At 43.0% G+C, this 16,016-nt stretch overlaps 1 protein-coding gene across 3 annotated transcripts in view; it reads left to right on the top strand.

Moving 5' to 3' along the window:
• Nucleotides 1-15,770, top strand: part of LOC311230190 (uncharacterized protein) — a 100,815-nt gene extending 85,045 nt beyond the window's left edge. For all 3 annotated transcript variants that reach the window (XR_014619779.1, XM_084316396.1, XM_084316395.1), the window contains one exon: nt 15,381-15,770. Coding sequence is in view for 2 of the 3 variants with exons in the window: in XM_084316396.1 (XP_084172522.1) it covers nt 15,381-15,418 (38 nt within the window). In the remaining variant the exon portion in view is untranslated. The remainder of the gene's footprint in view (nt 1-15,380) is intronic.
• Nucleotides 15,771-16,016: the final 246 nt, after the last annotated feature.

The raw sequence follows: 16,016 nt of genomic DNA, 5'->3' as shown, positions 1-16,016 counted from the left end.
GCAGGAGGTAATTATACAACCTGAATCTTAGGGAATTATATCTATGGTACACTAGTAATATATAGCGGGAGATACTGGAAGGGTCCCCCCGGTTGTAAGCCAGCAGGGGTAGAGGATCTGTCGGTAGTAGAGAGTCTGGTCAACGATGACTAAGGAGACTCCAAGTACAGGAGACGGTGCAATAGTCTCTTGATCCACAGACGAATACAGCTGTTCTCCGTAGACTGTAGCTCCACAGTGAAGAAAGCTAGCCGGCCTCAGGCTCTCTGAGGCGCAGACTCGACGTGGCTCCTCACAGGGTAAATCCCACACGTGTAGGCATCGGCGATTCTCCGCTCCATAAATCACAGGACCAAAACAAATATAATCCAGCCGCAAAGGGCTATGTAGTCGTCGGGTAGATTAATCCAGTGTACATGTCCACACGGTTCTCGTCTAGGTCTCCTCGGGTGAAAGCGCCATGAAAGCAGCCCAGCCTGGATAAGCACTCTAGCTGGTACGAGGAAGCGTTGGTGATGCTGGTCACTGTAGAACTTTAGCCGCACGATATACTATACACAAATAGACTATTACTGACTTAATAGAAATATGTCGCACAGAGGGCCTACCTGGAAGAGGTAGAGAACCTGTCACAGTGGTGTCAGGAGAACTGCCTCTCCCTGAACGTCAGCAAAACAAAAGAGATGATTGTGGACTTCAGGAGGTCGGGGGTCAAGGACTACAGCCCCCTCAGCATCGACGGGGCACCAGTTGAGAGAGTGAACAGTTTCAAGTACCTCGGAGCCCACATATCCGAGGACTTGACATGGACCACACACATTGACAGTGTTGTGAAGAAGGCACGACAACGCCTCTACTTCCTCAGGCGCCTAAGGAAGTTCCAAGTCAGTCAGAAGATCCTTAGGAACTTCTACTCATGTACAATAGAGAGCATCCTGACCGGCAACATCACCTCCTGGTTTGGGAATAGCACTGCACAAGACCGTAGCAGACTACAAAGAGTGACACGTTCAGCCGAACGCACAATTAGAGGGGGGCTTCCCACCCTCCAGAACATTTACAACAAGCGGTGCAAGGGGAAGGCTAAGAGAATTATTAAGGACTCGAGCCACCCGAACAACTGCCTCTTTGAACTGCTGCCGTCAGGCAAGCGATACCGGAGTCTTATGGCGAGCACAGAAAGACTCAGAAGGAGCTTCTATCCCCAGGCCATCAGGCTGCTAAACGAACAATAATCGCTAAACGAACAATAATCACTATGCAACAACCATCAAATGCACACAGCACACACACCCACACGCACACACACACTCACTCAAACAAACAACACACTGCAGCACCCACTCTCCACACTTTAGATCACACAAACACACTTACACTTTATATTTATTTATTGATAAAGGATTTGCACTACAACTCGTACACCTACTGTGAATTGTACCTAAACTGCACCTCGTCCATTTATGCCTTGCACTATATAGTATTGTATATTAGTACACTGCACAGTATTGTATATTGTATGGTAACTACGTCTACGAACATTGTACATATGTCTAAACTGAACACTGTGACCTCTTTTTTTTTCTTCTAATTTTTACTATGTTTTTATTTCATACTTATCTTGTCATGCACAGTCTCTGGAGCGCAACAGTAAGAAGCATTTTGTACAAAAGTATTCTGTACTTCTGTATGACAACTATTAAAGAAACTTGAAACTTGAAACTTGAACTCGACGGTATAGCGCCAAACTCTGACAATTCAGTTATTAATTCGCACGCGGTCTCAATGCTCTATTTGGGGCCAAACAGGCCATACTTCACCGCACGGAGTATCGTGGGTGAGGCTTCAACTTATTGGGTAACTCTACTTCTGTATTAACCTGCGCCATATTTATAAGCACGGCGAACAATCTAGTGCCAACCTCATTTCTGTCTCGTATTCCTGGGCAAGGCCGGGCATGTACAGACATGTCCTGACGGTGGCTTTGAACCTGACTCCGGAGGCATGGCCCTGGCGCCTGTGGACCGCTGTCCAATAGGAGAACGAAACATCATGGTCCGTACTAGGCTAAAGGGATATTCCGTGTATATGTACAAGGAATATACAAGGGATATCAAACGATATACAAATACTATGCAATATATATCAATCAATAAATATATATATTCGGTTTAATCTGATCCTTTGTAACAAATACAATACATACATAATTAATTAAATAAATATTATTAGTAATAAATAGAAAGATACAAAATTATCATAGAATTAGCAGTAATATAATGTACCACCAAGTTAAAAACCAAAACATATCACTGTTGGGTAAACAGAAATATTGTATTGCAATGTGTGAAAAATGTACGTTCTCTATTCTTACCTGTGATGGTAAACAGGAGCAGAGAGGAAGAGCTGTTCTGCTTCCTGCAGTGAGACCGTCTTCAGAACAGCCAGGGCCTGTATGATGGACTACCAAAAGAAAAAGGATACGTTTTTAGAACAACAAATATAATTCAAATATAACGTTATACCTGCGTAGGACAGCAAGTTATTATACACAGTTCTGTACACAAGTAGCACCATGGTAGGTGTATGTCAGGGATCGGCAATAGGCGGCCCGCGGGCCGACATTGGCCCGCCAGCAATAATTTCTGGCCCGTCAGATTATTTTGAGAATATGATATTTATGTGACGCGCGGGAAATATTCACTCGGGACGCCAGGGTGTCTTTTATTGTGAAGCTGTATCTATCTACCGGTAGTCATCATGTCTGTCACTATAGCCAATTGAAATGCTAGAAATGGTCACGTGGACTGGGAGAACCAATGGAATAGTCCCACCGGGCCTGTGTATATTTCCCGAACGCACGTTCACTTCCGCGTTCGAGATGCGAGCGAGTTAAAAAGAAAACGGGGAAATATAACGCTTCTTTTAATAAACAGGAGCAATACTTAAAATACGGGTTTATCGCAACAGGTCGGTGATTCTTGCGTGCCGAGCCGACGTCCTCTCTGCATAATATGTGGCGACAACAACAACAACAACAACGAGGCAATGATGACAACTGTGTTCAAGTTGGCAGATAAAGTTCAGATAAAGCATTCAACGCCAATCTGGAATTGGAGGGCGGCGAGTGGATATGACATGTTTCAAACATTAGCAGGGATTTTGGAGGACTTAACAACAAACAAGGTATGGTGAGTCGTGTTTTCATGCATTTTGATCTGTGTTCATCACACGCCGCTGTGATCTGCAACAGCTGATCTGCTGTTCATGATGAATGAATGAATGAATGAAAACTTTATTTAACAGATTGCAGAATGGTTTATGGGTACAATACAGTACGGCGCAATACACACAATTGTTAAGGGGATGCAGACCAGAGAAAAACGTTTGTCTTTTTTCAATATCAGTATATTAAATTAGCCATTGTTTTTGATCCTGGCCCGCCAAGCAACGGCTTGGGGAAAATCTGGCCCGCGGCGAAAACTAATTGGCGACCCCTGGTGTATGTTCATGAAATACTACAATGTGTGCTTATGTAGCATCCTGAATATTCGACTATTATTCAGAAGTGCTGACTTAACCTTTTATCTCCCCTTGGTGCACAAAGACATGTTAACCAGTTTCCCTTGATATTCTCCTGAACAATGACGCAGGTTTCTCCTTCTCTCACCGGCTGGAATATGGATTACAAACACTAACTGAATCATATTCACATTCACCCAGTTCGTCCTGTGGGACTAGTGGGCGGTGGCCAGCAGGGGGCGGCGGTGGCAGGCGGAGTGCAGGAGGAAGGCGTCGAGAAGAAGCAAGTCACCTGAAAGGAAGTGGAGAGAAACAGCCTCTTCGACATTGAACGTGAACCTGGGAGGACTTGTCGTTGAGGAGCCCTGTCGTGGAGCACACGGGTGAATGTAATTGGACCTGAGTATATTTCGTGTTATGATAGAAATGTAAGCGTTAGTAGCGTGTTGAACATCCGAACGGAACAACCCTAGTGATACAATGGGTTAACCTAGAAGTAAGCGGTATATTGAAGTGGCTAATGTTAACTGTATTCCCTCCAGCGAGGTACCCCTGGCAAGCGCCGCCTGAAGAGAGCTGGTGGTTAGAGGCACCGTGCGCTGGCTGCATGTTCGTTAGCAGGAGGGCCTTCTAAGACCCACAGAGTAGCTTCAGTTAAGGTAGCCTTCAGATTAGCACGCGCACCAACTCAGCTCGCCCACCAGCAGCTTGTCAGCACCGGCGGCTCAGCAGACCAGCAGCAGGCTTCGGTTCGACGGAGCAGAGGACGCCGCCTCTCCAGCAGAGGTCGCCACACCACAGCATGCGTCTCCAACCTGCTACTGCCCCCCTGCACACCACAGCTTGCTAGCCCTTGTGACGAGAGCGTTCGACGCCATCTTACCACCCGGACGAGTGGTGGTGAGGGCGAGGCCGCCATCTTGGCTAAGTACAGTGGCACTTCGGTGACCAATAACATATCGTACATTACACAGTGTGTCGCGGCCTACGGGCCAAGATAATGGTTGCTAACCACAGGATATAGGGGTACCCCACAAACATTTCATGCCGGCATTAGTTAGGACTTTTGTTTGGTAACGTGGGCCCACATTTTCATTTCATTTGAGTGTAATAACGTGTATGTTCATTCATATTAATTTCCCATCCAGTTAACCCTTCTCTTCTTGGGGGTAACGTAACGCAGCCATATATGTAAAGCCTTAGAGGTATTCTTATTGGTACTAGCCCAGACGTGGGTAATGAGTCAGTTACATTGGAGTGTGCAATATCTGGGTCTATTATCTTTGGGTCTGCAATATCTGAGTCTATATTATTTTGGGTGTACAATATCAGTTGTCTGCAAGGTATTGAGTTACAACTCGAATAATAGGAGAACTACATTTCATTTGACCCATTGCTATTGAATATTTGTAACTGACCAGTCCTTAAATAACACTAAAGGATGTAGATGGGAGTCTTGTGTGCGTGTCAATTCCTGAGCCTTAACACTAACCCTTTTGGTGCGGGTAACATTAATACATTTAACCCTTTCCTACCCACCTTCCCCTTTCAGCTATTAAGGTCTCTAGTGTCACTGAGGGAGGGTACTGCTTGCGGGAGGAACGAATCTACTTATTCATATATCAGTCACTAGGTGTGGTAGGGTTAACGGAGGTATTGGGGGAAGTGAGAGTGAGTTGGGGAGTACTGCTGACCGCCCCGGAGAGGCGAGGAAGACCAGAGTACTAGACCAGGTTGGTAAATCCCAGGCCCCATCCACTCCCACTGCCGGCCTCCAGTTTGACGCTCCAGGCCCAAAGACGAGGGTGTTGTCAGACGGAGCTCTACTGCGTCCCGCTACCCAGTGGCTGTGCCCACCCGTTCCCACGAAGCAGGGATAATCCACCCTGCTACACTTAGGATAGTGCAGGAGCAGGAACACACACAAAAACAACAATGAAATAGTTCGGCCTACCTCCGGGAATAGCACATTGAGGATGAAGTTCACCGTCTTAAGGTCGTAGAAAAGGGCGTCCTGTTGTTTCTCACTGTCAAGGTATACAGGCACCTGGAGAGAGGACTTCTTCTGAAATCGGTCCAACCATCTTGAAGCAGGCCTGACTAGAGTAGAGTAGATTACAGTACAGTGCCGGAGGGGAGGGGATATTTTGGTTAATTAAGAATTATGATAATTGATCACCAACTAACCATGTAGCAACCAGTAGTAATCACCAATAATCCCCTTAGCAACCACTAGTTATCACACAGGCTCTGCCACACCTAAACGTAATCTCACAAGTTGCAAAAACACTTTCAAGAACAGATAATCATCCACAGACACAGAAACCGTGCTACATTATGCATTACTGACATAGAAAGTTTAACAGAAAGACATAAACAGTCACTTTGCACAGGGTGTCCAGTTGTATGCGTTTGACCTTCTGCATTGTCCCCAACTTTGTTCACCCGAAGGGTTAACTGGGTTTTACTGAATGAACCAGACCGAATGACCTTTCTTCATTTATTTGATATTCAAAGGTTTGTTTTCATTCTTTCAATACTTCAGCCATTTTTAGCCAGTAGATGGATGGTCTTTATAGTTCTAGCATTTAGCAATTAGCAATTAGGTAAACAACCTTAGAACACAGAAAAATACAAGCAATAAAATACACATTGGAAGTTAAAGTTAATTAAATTACTCTACCATAATGCATCATACAACTCTAAATTGTCTATGCTATGTGTACAAAGATAATACTCTTGTGACTACTGTAATGTGGGCTAGTGAGCAACATACTTAACAGTAAACACTTAAACCATACATAAATACATCACCAACTTAACAGTGTACCCCATCATCATATATTAGGGGTGTAAAGGTACACGTATCCGTACCGAACCGAACAAGTTTCAGTGTGTACCGTACCGTACCGAACGGCTGTGTAGCGTACCGAAATAATACAACGGTATGTTAACCACTAACGACCGCCCACCGGGGGCTGTTTTCTTCACAATCTAATATTATTATTATTATTTAATTTGTTGATTATTAATTTCAATATAGAATATTCATTGACAGCCCTACAAGTACAATTAGTTGCTGCACACTACATCACCCCTGAGTGGAACATGGAAAGCCAAACTTTCCCCCACTGTACCGAAAACCGTACCGAACCTTGACTTCAAAACCGAGGTATGTACCGTACCGTGATTTTTGTGTACCGTTACACCCCTATCATATATACACACAAACACTCTTACTGGCTGCCTGTCTGAGTTGTGAACAGAGCACATGCAGTCCATCATCATATATACACACAAACACTCTTACTGGCTGCCTGTCTGAGTTGTGAACAGAGCACATGCAGTCCATGGAGAATGTTCTTCAGACTGATCTGTTCAAAGCACTGCTAACAGGTGCTGCTGATTGAACCCTGGTTGGGCTGGTAGACAGTGGGTTGGTTCAGGAGGGAGATCTAGTTCGACTTGACACAGGGTTACAAATTGTATTGCGCACAAATATAATCAATATTAGGGTAATGTGGGGTAAAATGCCCATGTTCGCCATGCTTAACCCAATGCACTTGTAGGAGTTCTTGTCAGTTTAGCCCAAAAAAAATTAAGTTTCCTAATAATTATATAATAATACAAGGTCATATAATAAATCTTACCTTCCTGCCAGGCAGTGCTTCCTTCCTCTCTCTCTATCTCTCTATATTGGGTTCCAAACACAACCGTGATAATTAGATAATTTAGATTAGATTTAGACTATTGTATTATTAGATTATATACCGTAATTCCTCTAATAGTAACCGGGTCTCAAATACAAGCCGGGTCTCTATTAATGGCCGGGTGCGCTCTTGAGCTAAGCAATTATAAGCCGGCCTCCTAATACAAGCCGGGTTACTAATATACTGAGCTGCATACTGAGCTAGTTACTTGATTTCACTTTGAAAACGTTGAAATGACCAGTGACCACCTGTAATTGCACTGTTTACTATTTCATACAGTACTTGGTTTCAATAAATGAACCCAGTACATTTTACTGGGTTCAAACTGACACAAAATGTTGATTTATTCATTATGATCCGTTTGAAAATTTGAAATATAGGCCTCCCTCTTATACAGGCCTCCTCCTAATACAAGCCTGGTACCCGCTACAGTTGAAACAAATACAAGCCGGGGTTACTATTAGAGGAATTACGGTATTTCAACTATATTTATTGTAGGGCAAAATAACAGAGGGCATACATACCCTCATCTGTCCAGAGTTAATAATATTGTATATTGTTTACACTGCCTTTTTATTCTATTTTCATTTTTACTTCTCCACTGTACTATAATTCCGTGACCTGTACCTCCCCTCCCCCTCCCCCATGCTGCTATACCTGAATTTCCCCAAGGGGATCAATAAGGCTAATAAAGGAATATCTTATCTTATAAATTATACAAGGTAATATATATATATAAAGGCTTACCTTGTAATTGCGTTTCTCCATCTTTGTTAAAGTTGTTTGCTAAGGTAGAAACGAACTGCATTCTGATTTACTTCCGTACGCAGCTGGAGGCTATTGGAGTGTTTAGGTGAAAATAGGGTTGTAGCTCGTTGTCTACCTTACTACGATAGGAAAGAGGTGCCCTTTGTGTTTTAAAAACATGTCGCTTAGGAATTATTGACCACGGAAATTAGAATCTGTGAATATCTTTCTAACTTTACCTAAGTCTCCCGATTCCGATACAGTAAAGCGAGTCTTCATCACAAATCATATTCTCAAAATAATCTGGCTGGCAGACCTATTTCGGCCTGCGGGCCGCCTATTGCCGACCACTGGACTAGGATATCTGTTGGGTAACGTGCGTTTAGACCAGTGGTTCTCACCTGGTCCAGCCTCGGGACCCAACATTTTCCTTAGTCATTAAGTCGCGACCCACATTTTTTAACCACTATGATTTATTTCAATATTTTTTTTTACAGTAATACACAATCTTTCATGCACTGTTAACACTTTAAGTGCCGAAAACGTGTTTAGGCGTCCTTCCCCGCCATGCTCAAGTTGCCGAGGACGCCGTAACTCGTCTTTGATATCAATATTTCAAAAATCTGTGATCGGAATCATATTTCCTTTCCGGGGCCCTGAGACACAAGTGTGATCTCCTCTCAATCCTCTAGCGGTTCAAGAGCGCCATCTGGTGGCCGATCGGCAGATCGAAAAAACGGATGTTACCTTTAACCCGGCAGGACTCACTCCATATGTGGTCCGGGCACTCGCTAATGTTAGAGAGACTCAGTCTTCACACAGTGAACACCGATCGCTGCAAATAACTCGAAAAAACAACATGATTTGGACGTATATATTATTATACAACCTGGAAATGGACCGGATATTTCTATATCCCATAATAGGAAAATGTCTGTTCCACGCTCATCGCCCAACGGCGCGAGGAAGATACGGTAAGATTCAGCGTTATTTTTGAATGTGTACGATATAAACTGCTATGATGAACATTTGACCCACATTAGATGAATGGTATAACGCTGCCCACGGAATTATAAACGCCCCCTCGCCCATCCGGTCATCATCAGATGATGTGTAGTAACTTCCAGAAGTCCGTCCAGTTGGATTTTTTTATATCGCGCCGATTGCTATCAAACTGTATTTGATCATCAATATAATGCATTTGGGGCTATAAATCACGTTCTGGAGAAAGCTGCAGAAAGAGATGAAAACATACTTATACTTTAGATCATATTTTAGTATGAATATGTGAATGAAAAAGTTTAACGTTCATACACCCTGAACAATACATATAGGACATTGAATGGGCCCTAATAATGGCAATTTAGCAATAGAATTTAAAAAGTTATAGCCCTGGAAAGAAGGGGAACTTCTCCATAGACAAATAGAGCTGGCAACCTATGGTATATCATGAATTTAGCCTTAGGCAATCAAAGTGTTAAAAACATGAAATAAACACAAAAAAGTGCAACAAAAGTGCAACTAGGGCTAAAAACACAATGAAATTAAATAATAATAATAATAATAATAATAATAATAATAATAATAATAATAATAATAATAATAATAATAATAATAATAATAATAATAATAATAATAATAATAATAATAATAATAATAATAATAATAATAATAATAATAATAATAATAATAAATAATAAATAATATATCCTTCTTAGCAGACTTCTTAGCTTAACATCCCAGGGAACTAATGGGATAACTGGGGATGTTGTTTGCTCCTGACAAGAGTCTCAAAGTCTGGGGTGATGTAGACAAAGCAACTCTGAGGTCATGCTCAATGTCCAATCTGTTCCTCTGCTTTGTCTTCAGCTGGACCAGAGCTGAGAAGCCACTTTCACAAAGATAGGTAGTGCAGTTTTTTAAAAATTTTTATTAATTTTGTTACACAAAATGGCCCCGCGACCCACTTTTGGGTCGCGACCCACCAGTTGAGAAACACTGGTTTAGACAACACTATTTGGGACAGACCACACAGGCTATTTCCATATTAGGTTATTACTTCACATAAAAGATCATGTCTAAATGAAATGTACAATACAAAAAAGATCTATGTAGGCCTATATATGCATTTATTTATGTATTTATTCATTACGTTACCCTGGTATAGATCCCCGCTTGGCTTTTACTCTGAAAAATGTAGTTGTCACGTGGTTCCGTTCGCCATTCTTCAAATCAAAACGAAATAAGGAAATAAGGAATGCGCAAAAACCAATTATTTACCCATTATTTACTTTATTTATTTTTTTATTCTGACACCAAAATACGAAAAACAGCTTTTGGTTTAAAAACGGAAATAGGAAAACACCTCGTATTTCCTTTATTTATTTTTTTAACGAAGAACGTACTATCAAAACGTACACGGACCTGTTTCCCTCGTCTGCCATGACTGCATTCTGTCTCATTTACGGCACAACCAGCGGCACACCGTGACCAGGCCTGTGGCTTCTCTGAAGATAACAAACCAGACAGACATCCGTTGCTTATTACAGAGTGCAACAAAATATCATGTTTTTATTTATTTGGGGAGAAGTGTCCGACAGTGGGACGTCAGCGTTAGAACCTGTGCCAGAGGTAGTGAGCGCTGCTGAACCAGGAGCCAGGAGTGTGAAGGTCTACAAGCTCTACAAGCTCTACAAGGTCTACAAGGTCTACAAGGTCTACAAGCTCTACAAGGTCTACAAGGTCTACATCTACAAGGTCTACAAGCTCTACAAGGTCTACAAGGTCTACAAGCTCTACAAGGTCTACAAGCTCTACAAGGTCTACAAGCTCTACAAGGTCTACAAGGTCTACAAGCTCTACAATGTCTACAAGCTCTACAAGGTCTACAAGGTCTACAAGGTCTACAAGGTCTACATCTACAAGGTCTACAAGCTCTACAAGGTCTACAAGGTCTACATCTACAAGGTCTACAAGGTCTACAAGGTCTACAAGGTCTACATCTACAAGCTCTACAAGGTCTACAAGGTCTACAAGGTCTACAAGGTCTACATCTACAAGGTCTACAAGGTCTACAAGGTCTACATCTACAAGGTCTACAAGGTCTACAAGGTCTACAAGGTCTACATCTACAAGGTCTACAAGGTCTACAAGGTCTACAAGGTCTACATCTACAAGGTCTACAAGGTCTACAAGGTCTACATCTACAAGGTCTACAAGCTCTACAAGGTCTACAAGGTCTACATCTACAAGGTCTACAAGGTCTACAAGCTCTACAAGGTCTACAAGCTCTACAAGGTCTACAAGGTCTACACCTATAGACTCACACCGGCCTGCTGGAGTGTAGACTGGCTGACAGTCAAAGATCAAAAGTAGAAGCACTTCATACGGCATTAGAATCCTTTTACCAAGTAGTACGGAATCTGTAACGATGATCCGTAGCTAATTGTTTATTCATCAAACCTTAGTGTGAAGTACTTTAACCCTTTCACTACCACACTACAGGTTAACCCCATTCACTCACAAAGGGTTAAAGTGTGGTAGTGAAAGGGTTAACCTTCAGTATTGTCACAGTGAAAGGGTTAACCATTTGGTAGTGTGGTAGTGAAAGGTTAGCCTTCTATAGTGTGGTAGTGAAGGGGTTAACCTTCTGTAGTGTGGTAGTGAAAGGTTAGCCTTCTGTAGTGTGGTAGTGAAGGGGTTAACCTTCTGTATTGTGGTAGTGAAAGGGTTAACCTCCTCTCACCTGTAATAACTAACCTGGGCATAAAAATGGACCCCCACCTGACCTTTGACTCCCACATTAAGCACCTGTGCAAAACCTCATTCTTCCACCTTAGAAACATAGCAAGACTCCGTCCCACACTCACCCTGCCTGATGCGGAAAAGCTTGTTCACGCCTTTGTCTCCTCAAGGCTTGACTACTGCAACGCACTGCTCATCGGGATCCCTAGCAAGAGCATCCAGAAGCTCCAACACATTCAGAACTGTGCTGCTAGGATCCTGATGAGAGTGCGGAAATATGATCACATCACACCCATACTCCATTCCCTACACTGGCTCTCTGTCTCCTCCAGACTTGAATACAAGGTCTCCCTCCTCACCCATCAGTGCATCCACAGCAACGCCCCCTCCTATCTAAAGGAGCTCATCGCTCCCCCGACCTCCACCCGCTCCCTCCGCTCTGGACACTCAAACACACTCCAACCCAAACACAGGACACACCTCTGCACCATGGGTGACCGGGCCTTCTGCTCAGCTGCTCCTCGGCTGTGAAATGCCCTCCCCGACCATCTGAGAGCACCACAGTCCGTTTTTAACAAGGCATTTGCCTGAATTATTATTTTACTTTTATTTTTTTTACTTCTATTCATTTTATTATTATTATATTTTTATTTTTATGTTCTTCGATTTTATTGGTTGTTTTATTCATTTTAATTGTTTTTATTCATTTAACTTGTTATCATTATCTCCTGTAGCACTTTGAGATTTTCACAAATATAAAGTGCGGTACAAATTAAATTAAATTAATTATTATTATTATTATTATTATTATTATTATTATTATTATTATTATTATTATTATTATTATTATCTCACTGTGGAGAATACAGAGCATTTGTTTCTCCAGTGGGTCGAAAGTCTCTCTGGTCTGCATCCCCTTAACAATTGTGTGTATTGAGCCGTACTGTATTGTACCCATTCTGCAATCTGTTCATAAAATGTTCAATCAATCAATCAATCAATCAATGTTGTTACTCCAGTGTGTAGTTACTCCAGTGTGTAGTTACTCCAGTGTGTTGCTCCAACACAGTGATTACATTTGCAGATGACACCACAGTGATAGGCTGAATCACCTACAGGAGAGAGGTTAACAACCTGGCAAAGTGGTGCCAGGAGAACAACCTCTCCCCCAATGTGGAAAAAACATAGAAACTGGTCATAGACTACAGGAGAGGGGGAGAAGCTGGTCATAGACTACAGGAGAGGGGGAGAGAAGCTGGTCATAGACTACAGGAGAGGGGGAGAGAAGCTGGTCATAGACTACAGGAGAGGGGGAGAGAAGCTGGTCATAGACTACAGGAGAGGAGGAGAGAAGCTGCTCATAGACTACAGGAGAGGGGGAGAGAAGCTGGTCATAGACTACAGGAGAGGGAGAGAGAAGCTGGCCATAGACTACAGGAGAGGAGGAGAGAAGCTGGTCATAGACTACAGGAGAGGAGGAGAGAAGCTGGTCATAGACTACAGGAGAGGGGGAGAGAAGCTGGTCATAGACTACAGGAGAGGAGAGAGAAGCTGGTCATAGACTACAGGAGAGAAGCTGGTCATAGACTACAGGAGAGGAGGAGAGAAGCTGCTCATAGACTACAGGAGAGGAGGAGAGAAGCTGCTCATAGACTACAGGAGAGGAGGAGAGAAGCTGGTCATAGACTACAAGAGAGGAGAGAGAAGCTGGTCATAGACTACAGGAGATGAGGAGAGAAGCTGCTCATAGACTACAGGAGAGGAGGAGAGAAGCTGCTCATAGACTACAGGAGAGGGGGAGAGAAGCTGGTCATAGACTACAGGAGAGGAGGAGAGAAGCTGGTCATAGACTACAGGAGAGGAGGAGAGAAGCTGGTCATAGACTACAGGAGAGGAGGAGAGAAGCTGGTCATAGACTACAGGAGAGGGGGAGAGAAGCTGGTCATAGACTACAGGAGAGGGGGAGAGAAGCTGGTCATAGACTACAGGAGAGGGGGAGAGAAGCTGGTCATAGACTACAGGAGAGGGGGAGAGAAGCTGGTCATAGACTACAGGAGAGGGGGAGAGAAGCTGGTCATAGACTACAGGAGAGGGGGAGAGAAGCTGGTCATAGACTACAGGAGAGAAGCTGGTCATAGACTACAGGAGAGGAGGAGAGAAGCTGGTCATAGACTACAGGAGAGGAGGAGAGAAGCTGCTCATAGACTACAGGAGAGGGGGAGAGAAGCTGGTCATAGACTACAGGAGAGGAGGAGAGAAGCTGGTCATAGACTACAGGAGAGAAGCTGGTCATAGACTACAGGAGAGGGTGTGAGAAGCTGGTCATAGACTACAGGAGAGGAGGAGAGAAGCTGGTCATAGACTACAGGAGAGGAGGAGAGAAGCTGGTCATAGACTACAGGAGAGGAGGAGAGAAGCTGGTCATAGACTACAGGAGAGGGGGAGAGAAGCTGGTCATAGACTACAGGAGAGGGGGAGAGAAGCTGGTCATAGACTACAGGAGAGGGGGAGAGAAGCTGGTCATAGACTACAGGAGAGGGGGAGAGAAGCTGGTCATAGACTACAGGAGAGGAGGAGAGAAGCTGGTCATAGACTACAGGAGAGGAGGAGAGAAGCTGGTCATAGACTACAGGAGAGGGGGAGAGAAGCTGGTCATAGACTACAGGAGAGGAGGAGAGAAGCTGGTCATAGACTACAGGAGAGGAGGAGAGAAGCTGGTCATAGACTACAGGAGAGGGGGAGAGAAGCTGGTCATAGACTACAGGAGAGGGAGAGAGCTTTAATATTAATATTGAAATGCATTTATACTTAACTTTACCGCATTATTCAAACGTGATAGGAAGTTATGAGTCACCATGCAGTCCATTTTGGCTTCAGAGATTACATTAACGTTAGTGTGGAAATCAAACTCTAACCCAATGCTAATAATAGTTTTCACATTCTTGTTGGGTGTTACATTAGCATGTTGTGAGTAACCATATACATAAATGTATAGATGTAGCAGTACACTGTCTATCTGCATGTCATGTATGTCATATATGTCCTGATGAATTGAAAATGGGGGACCCTGATGTAAACAAGACGAAAGTCTTTCTCTGGTCTGCATCCCCTTAACAATTGTGTGTATTGAGCTGTACTGTTTTGTACCCATTCTGCAATCTGTTAATAACGTTTTCAATCAATCAATCAAACCACAAGAGATGAAGATCATTGATTGATTGATTGATTGAGAAAATAACATAGCTGTAGCTAGTACCAGTGGTGCGTTCCTCAGTACTGTATATTTGCATATCGTATATGTCACAAATGTAACTACTAAATACATGTATGTCACATATTTGTCACATATTTGTGACATACAAGATATGCAAATATACAGTACTGTTAAACAGATCCTAACATTAAATATATACATACGAGGGGGAGGAAACTGTACATTAGGAGGAGGTGGGTGGGTAGAGAACATTAACACAATAACAAGTGTGAAAATAACATGTTATTTATTTGAACAGTAAAAAAAAAAAAAAAAACTCAAGTGAAAACTTAGGCTACAGTATTCTGACAGTCCAAACACAGACACGTCTGTACATGGTAGGTTGTTTGAATTGTTTGATTTGCACATGCATCTCCCCTTCATACATTGTGTTTTTTTTGCAGGAGCAGTACACAAGTTCCAAGATTCCATCTGGAAGTGACATCCAGTCAATCTCAAAGAAGTCGCCCTCTATCTTCCATCCATGGCTCATCCGTGTCTGGACTGCTGATCACATGGGAACTGTATTGAGAGGCATGAAGCAATAGTCGGTGTCTGCTTCCTCCTGTATTGAGAACAGTGGTAAAACCTCCACCCCTGTGCCACTGCTGTTGACTCTGACGACATGGCACTCAGACCCATGTCCAACTATCAAAGTGATGTCTTGAATTTGCTCTTTGCTAATCTTCCAAATGTATGAGGTTTCATTGCCTGTATCAGAGCCATTGCATCACACACCCAGGTTGAGCCATCAGGGAGTTCAACTGTGGCGGGTGGATTTACTGATCCCTCGACTTGGCTTTATCATTTTTCATATAATTTGTTTTGAAAATATTGAGGCCAACATCACCAGAAAGGCTTTCGAAATAGTGAAATGCCATGTTGGCCTCAATATTTTCAAAACAAATTATATGAAAATGTTATGAAATGAACAAGAATGTGATAAAATATGTAATAAAAACGGAGCTCAATGCATACATTTGATCGTAGAATTATTGTTTCCCCAATACCAAGATGGCGGTGGTCTCGTGACGTCAGTG

The sequence above is a fragment of the Notolepis coatsorum genome (assembly GCF_963971535.1).
Source record: "Notolepis coatsorum genome assembly, chromosome: 6".
Lineage (NCBI taxonomy): Eukaryota > Metazoa > Chordata > Actinopteri > Aulopiformes > Paralepididae > Notolepis > Notolepis coatsorum.
This window is presented reverse-complemented; position numbering and strand designations above follow the sequence as displayed.